We start from the raw sequence: 19,843 nt of genomic DNA on the forward strand, positions 1-19,843 counted from the left end.
CTATGAACTCAGGATGCTTAACTGTTTATGAAATCAAATTGATGAAGTGGATAAGAATTTGTTACATCCTACAAACAAGTTACTCCCTATTTTTTTAAATGTATAGTTTGTTCATGACTTGTATTAATTAGGCTTCCCACATTTAGTACCCTCAGAATTCTTTGAGAGTAAACTTGGAATTATGGTGCTAACAGTTAAAGGAATGTACTGTAGTTTGCAAAGACTAATTTAATTAATAAACTTCAATATTAAAGTTCTATAAATAAATAAACAAACCATTATTTTAATCTTATTCAATAAATCCTGAGATTCTGAAATTTCTAGAATTGGGCAAAAATTAACACAATAGGCTTTATAATTAACTGTATTGATTCCTCTATATTGGTGACATACAATAGTACAGTATATAAAATTATTAATATGAATTTAAGTGAATTATTAAGTGAATTTAAAAAGAATATGCTGCTATATACATGTAATTATTTTTATTGCTCCTGCTTTTAATTAATATAAAACTCATAATGAACAGAGTAAATTATAATTCTATTTCCGCACACAATATTTTAAAATTCTAATGTAAAGTATCATTTGGTTCTTCTGAAGAAAGATATCCTAAACCGCACGAGAGGCAGAAAAATGTTGAGTTTGTAAAGTTATTGTCTTATGACACCTTTAAAATTTAAAGGTAACAGTTAACCTGGGATATCTGCACAAATAAATATGCTTTTTTCTTTGATAAGCCTAGTTAGTTTCAAGTACCAGGTTGATATCTTTTCTGCTTGAAAACATTGTGACAAGAAATTACAATGCCACAACGGAGGTAGTTTTGGCATCTGAACTTGAAGTAACATTATTTCTTAAAATATGATTTTGCCTATAATAAAACTATTATCACCACATTTCTAGCTTTACTCCATTAAATAATATGGAACAGTTACCTCAAGAATGTCTTCTTCTTGCGTTTCTATTTGCCTGCCATGCCGCCAATGTTTTAGCAACCATTTTAATTTCACATATAGGATAAAAATGTTCTGCTTGAAATGTCTGAGTTCTTGATCCATCAGAATTTTCTCCTGACTCCACGTTTTCTCTTCCAGTTTGTTCTGCAAAGTCAAGCTTTGTATCTCCAAATCTTTTCTTTGCAAGTTTTGCAGATGTTCTTCTTCCAACTTTAAACAGAACAAGTATGCACAACATGAATAGAATACTGTATTGCCCTTAAGCAGCTTGTTACTGGAATCTGTCCCCCCTGCCCCATATCCATTTGATCAAAAAAACAAGATTGCCAATTCTTATTACTACCACTTGATTTTACCAAGGGATCCATCTCTCAAGAAACCCAAAGACCTCAGGTTGAAGACTTAATTTAATTAACCATAATAGCCTGCTGGAACAAAAATTACACAGCTCATTTATTGTAACAAGCTGGATTAGATTTCTGTAATGTAAGCATTTGTATTCTCTGTCTCTTCAGTGAATTATTTCAATGTGTTGCATCCATGATCCTGGACTTGATATTGTTATATAGGGGACTACAATTCCTAACTTTATTTTCAACTAAAAATTGTTGCATTTTGTTGCAAACTACTGTGCACACGTATGCGCATCGCTGCGCAGTATGTCCCTGAATAAACCAGCAGCAATGAAAACCAGAACCCACCTCTGACACATACACATACTGCATACTGTATAGTCAATTAATTAACAATCACTGATAAAGGTTTACAGTTCTGTAATCCATCAGTCAACTGATGCTATCTATATCTAAAACCATCCATAATAAATCATATTAGTAAAATAATTTTAAAAGATAGCAAATTCTAGATTCTCTATGCAAAATTCTTTTATAAAAATTATTAGAAAAATAATTTCCACATGCTAATTAGTTTCAGTAAATTCCAATTACCTACGTTAGTATTATAAAAGCAGCTCACAATATATGAAACTGCACACACACACAAAAATCAAAGTGAGAATGAGAAAACTTTATACCATATTAGATTCCTGTAACCAATAATATTCTTGTAATCATGTAATCCATTTTCCAAATAATATGACTTGAAGCCAGAATTTGATTTCTATTTATACAATTGATTTTTAAAAAATCAATTGTCCCTTAAAGCTGTTTCAGCAATTAATTATCCACAACGAAACATATATAATGTCTGAACACTTTTTCACAAATATATGGCACTTTTTTCTAATAGTAAGCGAACCAGATGAAGTTTTCTTCCAGTCACTATTTAATGTATTTACCTGAATTATTCTTTCTGAAAAGGTTTCTTGCTCTTCTTGTCGAAATTTCACCTCCTGTTCTAGTTGAGCCTGAAGCTCCTGTATCGATACATTCTGTACAGGTAAAACACGGCAGTCCCTGAGCTCATAAGCACAATAACAGTTTTTACAAAAGTAACAAAACTTTAAGTTATATACCACTGAGACTTAAAACTATACAATCAAACAGTGTTCAAACACATGCTTCTTAATCAGTGGAAAAACCTGCACAAAAAATTCTGTTGATGAATCTGGTTATGCATTCTTTGATTGAATGTATATTTAAAATCCACATAAGGATTTGCTTTAGCTATGGTATGGACAGCGAGATTATTTGTAACTATAGTTATTTATGCAGATATACATATGGATTTTTGAAGTGCACAAAAACACTTACAGAAAGTTATCATTTCTGAAACTCGCTTTAAAGTTTATTTTGCTTTCAGTTTCATCAATACAATACTCCTAGGACCAAATTACTTATTGAAGTAAGTACCTAAAAATTAAAATGCTGGTGAATAGTGAATTTTATTTATTTCATTTGTTTTTTGTCCTGGAGGAAGATTCAATATCTTGCTGAGCTGATTGTTAGCTTTGTGACTTACTGCATCTATTTCTGACTCTGAATTGAAGTCTTTTTCTCTGAGAAGACAGATCAGCTGAGCTGTATATGATGAGCCAATCAATTATGCTGTAGGGTTTTGAAATGCAACTGAAGTGTCATCTGCTGTACAACATGTGTGTAGTATGGAAAATGTAGACATTTCATGGACTAATTTACCATCACAAACTATCATTAAGCTGCACTGGTTGCCAATTGGTCTCTGGGCACAATTCAAAGTGCTGGTTAGGACCAGATTATCTTTGGGACCGTCTTCTGCCTCATGTATCTCAGCAGCCAGTTAGGTCCCACATAGTTGGCCTTCTCCAGGTCCCGTCAGTCAGACAATGTCGACTGTGGGGCCTAGGGGAAGAACCTTCTCTGTGGTGGCCCTGGCCCTATGGAATGAACTCCCTCCAGAGATACATAACGCCCCCTCCCTCCTGTTCTTTCATAAAGCTTTAAAAACCTACCTCTGCCGGCAGGCATGGGGGGTGTGAGTGATGAGACTGTCTCCGGCCATTACTAGATATGATTGGATTGGATGAATGTGTGTGAGTGTATATGAGATCTTTTAAAATGTGGTTCTTTAGTAAATTGTTATATTTTTATAGTTATTTAGATTTCTTGTATATTGTTATATTTAACGTTGTACGCCGCCCTCAGTCATCTTGAGAAGGGCGGCATAGAAATCTAATAAATAAATAAACAAACAAACCAACAAATAAATAAAATTAAAATTAAATAAATGTGTTGACTTGCATGGTAGATCACCGCCGAAGGTTCAATATCAGGTAGTTTGGTTATCCCAATAATTGGCTGAAAGTCACTGGATCATCTAATGATGATATAGCTCTCTCTAAGAATGAATGTCCACTGTTAGAGTAGTTCCATAGCTAACGTTAATGAAATTATGGAGTAGTACCTTGGATACCATAGATCAGTGATGGCGAACCTTTTTTGGTCTATGTGCCAAAAGGGTGTGGCTGCATGTGCTAGCACATGTGCATGTGCCCACACCATTCCCTCCCCATGCATGCGCACTGACCCCATGCATCCCTGCACATGTGCACAATCCCCATCTGTCCCAGACCTCGCACATGTGCACAGGCCTATTGAAGCCTGGGATGGTGAAAAAATGACCAAACGGGCAAGCCGGAAGTTTGGAAAAATGGACTTCCAGTTTGGCCATTGTGCTGTTTTTTGCACTGTGGGGCTTCAGGAAGCTTCCCTGAAGGCTCCTGAGGATGAAATGGCCTTCCCCAAGGCCAAAAATCAACTGGCTAGTGCACACATGCTCACTGGAGCTGACATAGAGCAACGCCTTGCGTGCCCTCTGATATAGTTCTGCGTGCCACCTGTGGCATGCGTGCCATAGGTGCCATAGATCAGTGTTTCCCAACCTTGGCAACTTGAAGATATTTGGACTTTAACTCCCAGAATTCCCCAGCCAGCAAGTTGCCAAGGTTGGGAAACACTGCCATAGATCATAGAGTTATTTTTGCTACCAGGAAAATAGATATTTTCATGAAAATAGGAAATAAATGGAAAATAGATGAAATAGTATCTTCAGCTAAATCAGTTTAGAAGACTCCAGAATGGCACTTGCTTTCTCAGTTGAAAAGAAATGAAAAAGAATGAGAAGATACAAATCTAGACAGTGTATTCTTTATCAAAAATCTCAGTTTTAGTTGTTTTCTATGATAACTTAATAGATACAAAATGTATCCGATGCGTAGAGAGATGACAAATCAATTTGTTCTCTCTTGGTAATAAAACAAGCCCATGAACACATGTATGTCAATCCCACTTCCAGTGAAGATAATGAATCGCATGCTATAGTTGTGTATATGTGGAGATTAATTGTAATTGGACAAGAGATTATGTAAATTTATTAAAAAGTGGGCGCATATGACAAGTTCAGATATGAATAAAGCATGTGTGTAGGATCAGGGAGTGCAAATATTTTACACTTCCAAATATGTTACAGTCTATAAGTTAATTCTTAAATTAAAATGTCTTTAAAAGTTCTGCCCGTTTTGCTCACTGACATTTTTAATTCCTTAATCTTAAAACAGAAAAGTTTAGATAAGAGTCCTACATCCACCCTTCTCAATTTGAGAAGCTAATGCTAAAATAAAATAAAGAGGGAAGTACATTAAATAATAGTCATATTTTTAAACCTGATCATTTATTTTCCTGCCAATGGGCTTGAATACTAAAGGGCATATTTTTTAGGCAGAGAAATAATATCTACTTTTTTTTGGTTTATGCTTCAACAATGGTTAATTAATTGGGACATCGTAGTTACAGATGCTATCTGATCTTTGCTTGAATTACACAGCATAACTGATCCTTGCTTTTTCCTCTTGAAGGGTTAATTTTATTATGCTGACATATGAACAAACTGCAGTTTCATTGACCTTTATAAAAGAACATTTCAGTTACCTGTGGTGTGAAATCAGAAATGTGTTACACTATGTTTGATGAGCTTATCACCAGTATAACTGTTGCTATAATGGAATTATGTTGCTGAATGTCACCAAAATTACAATTCTTAACCCTTTTTTTTACGATACGCTTTAACCATGTAATATACTTTTTAAATAAATAGTTGCAGTTCCTTTAACTACATTATTTAGTTAGTGGCCAATACATCAGGTTTAACTTTAAATAGTCCATGAATGAATATTTGCTATCTCTATTTGTCTATGGTGATAACATTGCAGTTTTCCTAAAGACATTCTTATCACCACCTTGATTCCGTCTATCTGCTTTATCTATTGTCTCCTTCTTTAACTTCCCTCAATCTTATCATGAGTAATTGTTTCTTTCAGCTTTAATCTTTTTATTTATTTATTTATTGGATTTGTATGCCGCCCCTCTCGGTGAATAAGATATACAAAGTTTGTGTTTTTTTCTTGCTATTATCTAAATGAAATATTTTTTAATAAAATCAAAACTGACTGATTCTTCTTGCAGTCAGTGGAGCTCTTGTTCGGATTATAATCTGGTCCGATCTCTCTCTTTTGCTTCTCTTCTATCTCCACTTTTTGCAGCATTGTATTTCAATTGGAAAGACTGCTGCTTCATCATTTGTTGCCACAGAAACACCCTTATACTTTATCCCAAAGATGCTTTTTCAAGGGGGAACTGGATCTTCCTGTTTCTTCAGTTGAAGACATTTCACTTCTCATTCAAGAAGTTTCTTCAGCTCTGACAAGCGAAACATTTTCGAAGGAAGAAACAAGAAAGCCCAATTGCCTCCTGAAAAAGGACCTTGCAACAACCATGACCTGGATAACTGAGAATCTCTATACTGTATATCCTTATACTTTATCGTCTACGTTTGTCATTACCACCTCCAGAATTAAACTTCTCTCTCCCAGCATACTGTCCATGTTCTTGAATTTAAGAAAATAAAACTATCAATTATCACCTCGAGGTTCGACTACTGCAACGCTTTCTACATGGGGTTAACTTTGAAGAACATTCAGAGACTTCAGGTGGTGCAAAATGCAGCTGTGGGAGCATCATGGGCCTTCCGAGATATGCCCATATTTCTCCAGCACTCCATGAGCTGCATTGGCTGCCCATTGGTCTCTAAACGCAAGTGTTGGTTATGACCTATAAAGTCCTACATGGCATTGGACCAGATTACCTACGGAACATCTTCCGCTTCACATATCCCAGCAGCTGGTCAGGTCCAACAGAGTTGGTCTTCTTTAGGTCCCATCAGCTAGACAATGTCGCCTGGCGGGGCCTAGGGGAAGAGCCTTCTCTGTGGCAGCCCTGGCCCTATGGAATCAATTTCTCTAGAGATTCATACCGCCCACACCCTCCCCACCTTCCCCAAGGCTTTAATGACTGATCTCTGCTGACACGCTAGGGGCCACTAAGTTAAACATCTAGCCCCAGCTGATGAATGAATGTATATGTATGATTGGGTGAATGTGAGCGACTGGCTGGAGTTTGAGCATGTTTTTAGGTTTAGATTTCTAGATGTTTTCTATTTTTCTTGTGTGAGCCTCCCTGAGTCTGAGGAGAAGGGTGGCACAGAAATCTAATAAATAAATAAATAAATAATAAATAAACTTAACTTCTTGTATTTTCTTTATCATTAACTAATACATAGATTTATTCTTTTTTGTAGGAAGTTAGGTAAAACTTTATGTGCAACAATTACTCCAATGTTTTAATAATTTCCATATCTTGTGCATTGCTGTTCTTAGTATGACATTAATCTTTTCCAATATCCAGACAAGAATCTTTATTTTGTATTTGTTGTTATACAGCTATTGTCACAGAATATTTTTTAAAAAAGGCTTTCAAGAACACCAAAGCTGAAGCAAAGTAAATCTTTCAAATTTTCATATTTTTATGCTCTTTTCTCCATTTTCTCCAACACGGTAAATACCATTCTCAGGATTAAGGAATAGTTTCCATCTCTCTCTTGTTTGATAATGGTTATTTGATTTGTTTGCTTATAACTATTTAAGAATTTTCTGTCACACCATATTCCATAAAGGTTTATTTTATTTATTTTCTCATGATCTCTATTGAGGCTGAAGAGCTCTTTTCCATTTTCTTCTTTGGATGGAAAGAAATTCTACTCAAACCTTCATTTTCTCCAGTTCAAAATGCCCAGAGAGAGTTGGGAGGAGAAATCTCCATCTCTTCTGGACAGATATATATTGGGTGAGATTCTGACTTTGTAATCAGTAATACATCTCAAATTAGTATTATCCACCAGGAGGATCAGAAGCTATAGGGAAAGCAAATTTCTGGCTCAATGTAGTCATTGTAGTCAAATATTCTGTGAAAGCTGATTTATATCTAAGCAATAAATGCATTATTTCCCTGTTATCTAACTTGGTTCCCACTACATCAGAGTCTGAAAAAACAATAGATGCTTTGGGAAAATCGGAAGGCATATTAGGAGACCCAGGCTTCTGTGTGAACTGGTAAATATAATAATAATAATAATAATAATAATAATTTATTGGATTTGTATGCTGCCCCTCTCCGTAGACATGTCTATGTCTGATTATTATTTTTAAACAAATCCAAATATTCCAATCTACACTTTCTACATTAACTTATACAGTGTAAGGTAGGGGTACCCAAACCTGCCTGGAGAATTCTGGGAGTTGAAGTCCACAAGTCTTAAAGTTGCCAAGTTTGAAGACTTTTGGTCTAAGGCTATTTGTTTCTGACAGTGTGAGAATTTACTCTCTCAGCTGTTAGCACTTTAATTGCTTGTTCTCTTGCAGCTTTAAATAGTTCAATGGGCATCTCATCTGACCCTGGTGCTTTCTTTCTTATTTGACAGCTGGTCCATTGCCTGTCATATCTCATTTTGTAGGAAAGAAGAATTCTTCACGCATTATGTCTGGACAAATTGTTCTAGGATTCCACAACCCAATTTGTAAAGAGCTTCAGTATAGCTTTTCCATCTTCCTTTAATTTCATTTACTTCTATTAGATTTCTTCCATAAGTACTAGATCTATCTTTTGATTTTTTTCATGAATACTATACTCTGATCTTACTTTTTTTTCTTTAATCTCTTCTGCTTGTTGGAAATCTTTTTTTCATTATTTGCTTTTTGTTTGATGTGATGTAGATGTACTCAATTGTCATGCATAATTTTATGTCTTACTTTGGCTCTTATAAAATAAATTGTTTTGAAAAGCAGCTGAATCTTTTCTCTGGAATTTTGAAAATACTTAGTTTTTATGATGTCTCTTATTCTTCTATAGCTCCTTAGTTTCTTTTCTGCATGGCATCTGTATATGGTCTGTTTTATAATATGCATTTCAGAATGCTATGGCTCAATGATTGCCATTCTCTATATTCTCTTTCCTATTACATATTAAATGTTATATTCATGTTGTAAATCCCATAATGCCCATGTGTAAATTATACATAGTTGTGGCTTGAAGCTGATTATCTCAATAAATAAAGAATTATCTTTGCAAAACTCTTGTTAACTTTCTCCATTATTACATTTTACCTAACCCAGTTCTTCTGTAATTCCAGATTTTTCAATTTCTCTAATGTTTACATTCCAGCCACCGAGTTGTAGTAGTATGCTCTTTCCTAATATTGCATTTATCCCTTTTCAATTTTGTACTTAACAATCTTTTAGTGTTTTTCACCACTGCCCCCTTAAGAAGTGTACATTCTTGTACACCATTAATGTTGAAGGACATCTTTTGAGTTATAACTAAACACATACAGTACTTGCAATATCCTTCTAAACTATCACTATCATTCTTTGGCAGGCTTCAGGCTGTGATACATATTATATTAACTGAGTTGTTCATTTATTTCAAAAATATTGTCATTTCACAAAAGATATTTTGCTTTCTTCATTCTTCTCACATTCCATATATTTCAGTTACATCTCTCCTTGTAAAATAGCGCCGGTGGACCTCACTCACCGGCGCCTTTTGCTGGAGGGCTAGGGAAGACACAGGACGCATGGCGTAGCCGCCATGTTTTCTCGGCCGAAATCTCGCGAGATCGCGAGATTTCGGCCGATGATCAGGCCGGGGTGGCCTGATCAATGACGTGTCCGGGCGGGGCCTGCCAGCCCTATAAAAGGGCGGGCAGGCCCGGGATCAGCCTTCGCCCGGACTGTCATTGCGAGCAGACACCCGCCCGTCCTCCCTATTTTACAGTGTGCTATTCTGGGTCGCCCTTAGGGGGCCGAATAGGAATTTTTGGCGGTCTGGCCTCTTAGCTATGGCCATTTTTTCGCCTATTCCACACTGTAGAGAGGGATAAGCGGTTAGGGGGTGCTTGCACCTGTTTAGGTTAATAGGCTTACCTTTGCTCATTTGGGTAAGGCAGGTTAGGGGCGGAAAACTGGGTGGTGGTTTAGCAACTGAGTGTTCTCCGTTGGGCATCTTTGGGGATGATTGACAGGTTTTCTCCAAGCTTGTGGTATTGGCGACCTGAGCAGTTGGGGGGAACCTGTCTTTTGGTCCCGCCCATTTAAGTCCCCTTTTAGGGGTTAGCCGGCAGGACCTCCCACATGCAAGTGCATGGCAAAGTCTCAGGTGAGGGAGGGGTCCCTCACCTGGATTAGCATGGAGCTACGCCCATAAGTTGCCCCGGAAGTTTATTCTACGTCATTTTCCGCCCCGGAAGCAATTGTTTGACCCTGCGGGTCCTCGTTAGGGTCATAAGTTAATTATGCTAATTATGCTAATTTAATTATTAAATTATGCAAACTTATGTTAAATAAAATGACCCAGTTTTAAATCCAGCTCGTGTCCGTGTCGTTACTCCGCGTCTCCTGCAATGAGAAAATCATCTTTTACTACCGACTAGATTTCTTTGTAGGTTTGATTTAACTACATTATCATCTCCAGTTCTATTTTGAAAATGAATGTTTTTTTACTTGGAATCTCTTCATCTATCATATAAACTTGTCTCAATGTTCCAGCCATGTCACAGTTTTCTTGGAACTGTGCAGAAATCCTTTGCCACTGTCTTCGTTTGAGTTTGGAATTCCTTCTTTTAGTAGCATTATTTTCCCTAAGGCTTATGAGTTTTACCTGCTCTTTTCCTTATTGTGGATTGCTGTTAATGTTACACCACTCATTTACCCTATCACCAAGGGTGACCTGACATGGAACTCCCACCCCCATCTACATTACTATCAGGATCAAGAAAGCTATTGAAGCTACTCCACCATAACAGGTCAGTAATATTTTCTTGCATTTTAGCAAGTGTTTTGAATAAACTGATTACTTTTTTTGAAAACATATAAAGTCTCTTCCTTTTGTACAGTTTACATGTTTTTCTTCCATAAAGAGGGAACCTAGCACGAAGTTGGCAATTTTGGAGCTTAGAACATTTTTAAGAGATCATGTTTATAAACAATGTAAGCCATTTAATTTATTAACATACTTCTAAGGTATATTTCTGCTAATATGTTTCTTTTTGTCTTGAAGATATATGTATTTTTCATTATTTTTGAGTATAACTAAATCACAATTTAATCAATCAGTCCAAGACTGGCAAATCAGAATGCTACGTGTTTTGCTCCCAGATCCTTTAATTTACCTGCCTTCAATCTAAAAAGTCAATTTATAATACAGTGTTCCCTCGATTTTCACGGGGGATGTGTTCCGAGACGGCCCGCGAAAGTCGAATTTCCGCAAAGTAGAGATGCGGAAGTAAATACACTATTTTTGGCTATGAACAGTATCACAAGCCTTCCCTTAACACTTTAAACCCCTAAACTGCAATTTCTCATTCCCTTAGCAACCATTTAGATTATTACTCACCATGTTTATTTATTAAAGTTTATTTAAAAAAATATTTATTAAAGGCGGATGAAAGTTTGGCGATGACGTATGACGTCATCGGGCGGGAAAAACCGTGGTATAGGGAAAAAACAGCAAAGTATATTTTAATTAATATTTTTGAAAAACCGTGGTACAGCCGTTTCGCAAAGTTCAAACCCGCGAAAATCGAGGGACCACTGTATACTTAATGGCCAGCAAATCAAATATTGAATTCACATATTTGTCTTCCTTCAGACAGACTTTTTATTTAAAATGTTGCTTCAAAATTTAAGAAATTATGTGTCCTTTAATTCCTTATAAAAATGATTGGAGTATTGAAAATTTACATTAGGAAAGACATCAATGAATGAAATCATTGTTTTTCAGTCACTTCAGTCCAGATTATAGGACTGTACAATTGACAAAACGAGCTAAGTGCTATTCCACAACAAACATTTGCAGTCATTCACAGCTAAATGTACAAAACTGGCTAGTTCCAGGTTACACTATCAACCAAACATTCAAGTAAGAATATTCTTGCAATTGTTATGGCAATTATCAATATAGCATATATGACTAAAATAAGACCTAACAATCTAGTGTCTTCAAAGTGATCATAGAACTTTATGTTTTGAAAGCTGTGTTCTGATCTAAAAAATTAGAAGAGATGAACATACAATCAATTTTTGCTCAATTTAAATTCAGATGGGTTAGATTTTAACGCCCATTTAAACTCGCATTTGTATAGCATCTACATGAAATTGCTAGGTGAGTTCATCCATATCCATGGGATGAAGTATCACCAACATATTGATGATACCCAAACATATAGTATATCTCTGTCGTGGGTGCACATCTGTCCACTGCACATCCTTTTGTAGTGCCTGGAGATGGGGAACAATAGATTTCAGTTGATCTCTAGTAAGTTGGAATGGTTATGACTTGCCTCCTCTGTACAAGGACTTTATCTTCTTTGGTTTTGGATGCAGTATGTATGTATGTATGTATGTATGTATGTATGTATGTATGTATCTATCTATCATCTATCATCTGTCTGTCTGTCTGTCTGTCTGTCTGTCTGTCTGTCTGTCTGTCTGTCTGTCTGTCTATCTATCTATCTATCTATCTATCTATCTATCTATCTATCTATCTATCTATCTATAACACTTATAGGCTGCCCAACTCTTTCTGGACTCTAGGCGGTTGCACTATCCCAGACAAATCAGATGTGTAACTCAGGAGTCCTCTAGTACTCATGGCTCCTGCTCAATGAGTAGGTGGCAGCCATGGCCAGGAGGGCATTTCCCCAATTCCACAATGCACCATTGATGCCCTTTCTAGGTAGGGAGACTTTATGCTTGGTCACTTATGTCCTAATCATTTCCCGATTGGACTACTACAACATAATCTATATGAACCTACCCCTGAAAAATAACTGAAATCTTTAGCTGGTTCAGAGCGCAGTTGCGAGAGCCATACTGGGTACCTGAAGAAGGACATGTATAATATCCTTGTTCCATGAACTGCAATGGATACTAGTTTGCTTCCAGGTTCAATGTTCAATTTAAGGGGTTAGTCATCGCCTATAAAGCCCTATAGGGCCTAGGGTCAAGTTATCTATGAAATTGGCTTTTCCCTGTCTCATCAGTTCATCTCATCTCACTCAATTAAGCAAGGAAGGTAGCCTGCAGACCCCACCAGTAAAAAGTTTCAACCGGCAGTGTCTAGGAACAGAGCCTTCTCTGCTGCTGCCCTCTTGTTGTAGAACATCCTGCTCTCAGAAAATCATAAATACAAGAACAGTTTTTGCCTCCATCACCTTTATAGTGCAAACGATCGCTAAATGAATCAGTTGCTAAATGAGAGCTATCTGTATCATGAAAAAAATGCTAAAAATGGTCAGATTTCCATTTCATTAAAATATTTAGAAACATAGAAGTCTGACGGCAGAAAAAGACCTCATGGTCCATCTAGTCTGCCCTTATACTATTTTCTGTATTTTATCTTAGGATGGATATATGTTTATCCCAGGCATGTTTAAATTCAGTTACTGTGGATTTATCTACCACGTCTGCTGGAAGTTTGTTCCAAGGATCCACTACTCTTTCAGTAAAATAATATTTTCTCATGTTGCTTTTGATCTTACCCCCAACTAACCTCAGATTGTGTCCCCTTGTTCTTGTGTTCACTTTCCTATTAAAAACACTTCCCTCCTGGACCTTATTTAACCCTTTAATATATTTAAATGTTTCGATCATGTCCCCCCTTTTCCTTCTGCCCTCCAGACTATACAGATTGAGTTCATTAAGTCTTTCCTGATACGTTTTATACTTAAGACCTTCCACCATTCTTGTAGCCCGTCTTTGGACCCGTTCAATTTTGTCAATATCTTTTTGTAGGTGAGGTCTCCAGAACTGAACACAGTATTCCAAATGTGGTCTCACCAGCATTCTATATAGCGGGATCATAATCTCCCTCTTCCTGCTTGTTATACCTCTAGCTATGCAGCCAAGCATCCTACTTGCTTTCCCTACCGCCTGACTGCACTGTTCACCCATTTTGAGACTGTCAGACATCACTACGGCTAAATCCTTTTCTTTTGAAGTATTTGCTAACACAGAACTGCCAATACAATAGTCAGATTGAGGATTCCTTTTCCCCAAGTGCATTATTTTACATTTGGAAACATTAAACTGCAGTTTCCATTGCTTTGACCATTTATCTAGTAAAGCTAAATCATTTACCATATTGCCGACGCCTCCAGGAATATCAACCCTATTGCACACTTTAGAGTCATCGGCAAATAGGCAAACCTTCCCTACCAGACCTTCCCCTATGTCACTCACAAACATATTAAAAAGAATAGGACCCAGAACAGACCCTTGTGGCACACTGCTTGTAACCTGACTCTGCTCAGAATACTCGCCATTCACAACAACCCTCTGGTGTCTATGCTTCAGCCAGCTGCTAATCCATTGAACTATCCAGGGATTAAGTCCAATCTTCACTAATTTATCTATCAGCTCTTTATGTGGAACCGTATCAAAGGCTTTGCTGAAGTCCAGGTAGGCAATATCCACGGCACCACCTTCATCCAACACCTTTGTGACATAGTCAAAGAAATCAATGAGATTAGTCTGACATGATTTGCCTTCAGTAAAGCCATGCTGATTTGGGTCCAATAAGTTATTGTTTTTTAGGTGCTGATTTATCCTCTTTTTGAGTAGAGTCTCCATCATTTTAACGACAACTGATGTCAAGCTAACTGGCCTGTAGTTACCAGCTTCTTCTCTACTGCCCTTCTTGTGGATAGGCACAACACTGGCCATTCTCCAATCCTCAGGAACATCTCCTGTTAACAAGGATTGGTTAAACAAATCAGTCAGGGGGGTAGCAATGACAGATCTGAGTTCTTTAAGAACTCTGGGGTGGATGCCATCTGGACCCATTGCCTTATTTATCTTTAATCGTTCAAGTTCTTCTACGACATCGGCTTCTAAGATCACTGGAGCTGAATCCGTACAGCTGGAAGCAATGCTATATCCCTCTATAGTATTATTTTGTAAGGTGTCTTTTGAGAAAACTGAACAGAAGTAGCTATTGAAATGGTCAGCGATCTCCTTATTCCCATTAATGCATGTATTTTTCCCGGTACTAAGCTTCGTGATGCCGCAGTTTTTCTTCTTCTTATCACTAATATATCTGAAGAAGGTTTTATCCCCCTTCTTTAGAGATTTGGCAATTTCTTCCTCTTTTAAGGCTTTAGCAGCATATATTATCTGTTTCGCCTCCTTCTGTCTCATTTTATACACCTCCCTATCAGCTATACTTCCAGACTCTTTATACCTCCTATAGGCAGCCTTTTTTTCATTGACTATAGCCCTTACATCATTGCTAAACCATAGCGGTTTCTTCTTCCTTTTACCTTTAGTTATTTGTCTTACATACAGTCCAGTGGCTTTTAAGATGGCCTTTTTTAATACAGTCCACTGGGTGCTCGCTCCTGCCATATTATCCCTCCCCTTTAATTCATTATCTAAATATTCCCCCATTGCATTAAAATTTGTTTTTCTGAAATCCAATACTTTGGTTGCATTATAGGATTGCTCACAATGAGTTTTTACATCAAACCACAAACATAGATGGTCACTGCAACCTAAATTTTCTCCCACCTTGACATCTGAAACCCAATTCCCATTCGTAAAAACTAAATCTAGAATATTCTCCCCTCTAGTTGGTGTCTTAACCAGCTGTGCCAGAGCTGCTCCTGTAAAGGCCTCTACTATATTCTTACTTTTGCATGTAAGGGCACTGGGGATATTCCAGTCAACATCAGGCATGTTAAATACAAATTTTAGGGCTCAAAGGAATTATTCCCTCTATTTTGCCCGGGGCTTCTATGACAAATAATTACTGTTCTCTTTCAATGAATTTTTATTCAGCTGTGCTAACCTCTAGACTGAAACAATTCTTGTTTTCTGGCCTGTAGAATTTAAGGTCGCCATCAGTTCTGCCATGTGGTTCTGTTGTGCCTTGTTGTTGATGAATCTCTTTCTCATCTCCATGGTCTGGGCTGCGCTGCCATTCCATCTGATCCTTTTGTTTGGACTGTTAGGTGCATGGGTGGGGATTGTAACATAAAGAAAACAAATCAGGACAGGGGAGATTAAACAAACAAACAAACAAAAATGGATAAGGTAGGCAATTGAAAAAACTACAAGATGAAAAAAAGCATGAACAGAAAAACCAACTTAAATGCAGTGTCATAAGCAAGTGAGGAGAACAGAACTAAAATAAGGATGAGTAAAATAATGGGCTGAAACATCTGAAAAGCAAAAAAGAGAGAGGGGAAAGAATGCAAATACTGGTTATGAGGCGCATGCAATGGGGATGCATGAGTCAAACCAACAGCAAGCGTATAAGTTATGGAGTATATGGGAAAACAAGGCTCCTCCAACCTTCTCTGTGCTGTGCAGAAAAATCCCTATTCAGTACAGCAGCTGTGAGAGTATGAATCCAGGGAAATGCATTATGAAAGGCAGTCTTTTGTAAGCTACAGGGCCTTTTTATTCGCCCCTTACTTATGTAAAAGAACTAAAAGCGGGCTTTTAAAGTATATTTCATTTTGGATTTTTATTTTGGCAAGATCTTTTGAAATATGTTTCATATTAACAGTGTAAGAGAAACTATGTGTGAGAGAGAAGAATAAAAAGCCCCCTATTCTTTCACATGACCCTTTGTTCTGGTCGGGACCGGAACAAAAGTTGTTACAAAGGCATGGTATGAATATATACTAAAAAAATGTTCTTTGGTGTGCTAATCTGCAGTTAATTCAAACTGTTGGTAATGACCCTACATGGCATCGGGCCAGATTACTTGCGGGACCGCCTTCTGCCGTATGAGTCCCAGCGACCAGTTAGGTCCCACAACTGGAGAGTTGGCCTTCTCCAGGTCCCGTCAGCCAGACAATATCGCTTGGTGTGGCCTAGGGGAAGAGCCTTCTCTGTAGGGGCCCCGGACCTCTCAAATCAGCTCCTCTGAGAGATTCGCACTGCCCCCACCCTCTCATCTATGTCGCCAGGCTTGGGGCAATTAGGTCTCAGCCCCCTGGCCAATGAAATAAGATGATTGTTGTATGATTGAATTGGTATGATCGTTTTTGGAAATATTGGATTTTTAGATTGTAATTTTAAATTTAATTAGATTTACCTTCTGTGTTGTATTGTTATATTATATGCTGTGAGCCGCCCCAAGTCCTCGGAGAGGGGCAGCATACAAATCTAATAAATAAATAAATAAATAAATAAAATAACTTTAATAAACAGGATATGCCTGGCCAATATGTAGGAGTCTCGGGGAAAAGCCTATCTGATAAAGACATAAACTTGAAATATAATTAATTAATGATAATGACCATCTGAAAATGTTGGAAAGCATCAAAAGCTAGCATGAATAAGAGCCAAAAGATGTAAAAGCTTGTCAATAATGCTATATAAGAAGGTTTTTTGTAATGAGGAGTGTCTTGGAGGGGGAGGTCCAAGGGTATAGGAATGGATGTATAAATATATGGCATTTTGTATTTGAAAGTTACTTCAGTGATATCGATATTTATTTATCCTATCTCTTTGGTCTGTCATGCGTATGTACATAAAAATAAAAGCTTTTTCTTTTATTATTATTTTGGACTCCTATTGATTTATCTCACAATGTGCTTATGTGCTTTGTTAAATATCAACCAAACAGTAACTAATGAAATACAGCATCCAATATAATAAACAAAAAAAAAATTAAGATGCTGTTTGTTTCTATTAGCCATTTTTTGTCATGAGGAACAGCCTCTGTATGAGAATAGCAGAGAGTTTAAAAAAAGGACTTACAAATATTTTACAAATTAATTTTAAAATCATAACAAAACAAACATGGTAAAATTAGCACCAGAATGCAGCAAGAGAGACTAACAAAACCATAGAAAGAAACAAGAAATCCACCTACCTGGAAATCTACAATTAATTCCTTTCCATGATTTCCAATGGGTGAATCTCGAGAGATGGATGTCATTGTAGACAGAAAACTAGAGGACTCTGTAAGGTGTGGAAGAGGGGAAAGATCTTCCAGTTGTTCTTTGAAGCCAGCCCCAATGTTATCAACCTTCTCCAAGAAGGCTTGCAGTTCCTTCTGAAAATGTTTCATCCTCGAATTAATAGTGCTTAAAAGTTCTGGTTCATTGTTGTTCCCTCTTTTCCCATCGCCTTTTTTAAAAATTTGCTCAGAGGAAGCACTGCTATTTATTTGGACATTTGTTTCATACATTAAATTGTTTGTATCAATGATAAGGTGTTCCATAGCTCTTTCAAGTCTTTCAGCCTCATATCTGATACTGATCAATGATTCTGAGTTCTCTTTGGACCTTGATAAATCAATGGAACACAAGTTACTAACTTCTGAGTGTTTCTCACTCCCAAAACCTGATGTCTTTTCATATAGATCTTCAGAATCGCTTTCCCCTCCAATAGGTCCTTCTCTCCTTGGTTGAGGTAGATGACTTTCTTCACTTTCATACTCTTTCTTTCCTGTCTCGCTCTCAGCATCACTATCCCTGGGACTGCATGTTCGCAAGCCTAGGTGAGAGGCAAGATCGTAGCGCTGCACATTAGATAACAGTACACGATTTTCATATTGGAGTTTCATCACTTTTCCACTCAGTTCATTGATTTGCATCCGGGCTGACTTCAGTTCTTCTTGTAGGGATCCACTGCTTTTGGATGAACTTTCATCAAACCAACCAGATTCTTGTGTAGGGTCAAACTTGAATTTATTTAATTCATTTGTTAGCTGCTTATTGTGATCTTCAATTTCAGAGATGGATCTCCTAAGAAGTTCTGCTTCTTCTTCTACAAATTGCAAGTGATGGCGCAACTCTGCAGCTGATTCCACAGGGTCACCATAAGGTGAGGTAGGAATGCTTGAAACACGTTCTTGGTTAAGACATACTCTTTCATACTGGCATCTCATGTCCTCCATCTCAGCCTTAATTCCTCTGTTTTCCACCTCTAGTTCTACTAATTTTCTGCCCAATATATTAGCTTCTTCTTCTACTAATTTTAAACGAAGCTTTAGTTCAGCTTCTCTTGTGCTGGGTGGTCCTCCAGCCTCTCCAATGGGGAGAGGACTTTCCACGTCGCCATAGATGGATTTGTACTTTTGAAGCTCTTGTTCCAGCTCATCTTTCTCTCTGCTTAGCTTGGCCATCTTCTTTCGCATCAGCCCTGCTTCCTCTTTGGCAAATTGAAGCTGGCATTTCAAATCAGCACTGTCTTCCTGCCAATAAAAGCAACAAATATGAAGATAAAAGGAAAAAGACAAATACAGTATATTCTGGCCATAGTTCTGTAAAACAACTTTTTCTTTTTTTCTTTTCCTCTCTCTCACACACAGTAAAGATAACAATCAATTTTCACCAGTTCTGAGAGGAAAGGTGGCACAACCGTCTGCGCTGAGCAGCTAAGTGAAAAAACTGAAGGGCATAGCAACAATAACATCACCTAAAAGTTTTGTAGACTCAGCCCAATCAGAGAGGAGACGGATTTAACCCATGCCTGGCAGCTATATCATGCTATACCATGTTCTGTTGGGTTCTCTGGTAGACTCCTCCCAAAAATTCACAGGTACAAATTTCAGACACACACACGTTTGAAAATTCAAAACAATGTTCTTTATAGTGAAAATTCACTTAAACTAAGCCCTCTTTTGGTATAGCAAAGAGCACTGGTCTCCAAACAAACTGGTAATTGGTACAAGTCCCTTATCAGTTCTGTGATACTTAGCTTGCAGTTGTGAGGTAATTCACAGTCCTTCTTCTTTCACAAAGTGAAACACACTTTGCTCTGGTTTAGTTTCAAAGCGGGGGAAAATCAGCACACAAAAGGTCAAAGTCAGTAAAGCAGTCACGAAACACAAGGATCAGATAATCCTCCACAATGGCCAAACCCACAGGCTGCTATTTATAGCAGCCTCACTAATTACCACAGCCCCACCCAACCACAGGTGGCCTCATTTTCTTTGATAATAATCTCTCAGTTGTTGTTGCCTATGCATCGCTCTCCGCATGCGTGGCTGTATCATTAACTCTTGTTCTGAATCCAAGGAGGAGCTAGATAATTGATCTCC

General features: G+C 37.4%; 1 protein-coding gene across 1 annotated transcript in view; it reads right to left on the minus strand.

The window, feature by feature from the left end:
* MTCL1 (microtubule crosslinking factor 1) overlaps positions 1-19,843 on the minus strand; it is a 104,322-nt gene that overhangs the window by 31,325 nt on the left and 53,154 nt on the right. The window contains exons 5-8 of the mRNA XM_070747538.1: positions 17,669-18,994; positions 15,629-15,784; positions 2,257-2,349; positions 939-1,169 (exon numbers count right to left, since the gene is read on the minus strand). Coding sequence (XP_070603639.1) covers positions 939-1,169; positions 2,257-2,349; positions 15,629-15,784; positions 17,669-18,994 — 1,806 coding nt within the window. The remainder of the gene's footprint in view (positions 1-938; positions 1,170-2,256; positions 2,350-15,628; positions 15,785-17,668; positions 18,995-19,843) is intronic.

Source organism: Erythrolamprus reginae, chromosome 3 (assembly GCF_031021105.1).
Source record: "Erythrolamprus reginae isolate rEryReg1 chromosome 3, rEryReg1.hap1, whole genome shotgun sequence".
Lineage (NCBI taxonomy): Eukaryota > Metazoa > Chordata > Lepidosauria > Squamata > Dipsadidae > Erythrolamprus > Erythrolamprus reginae.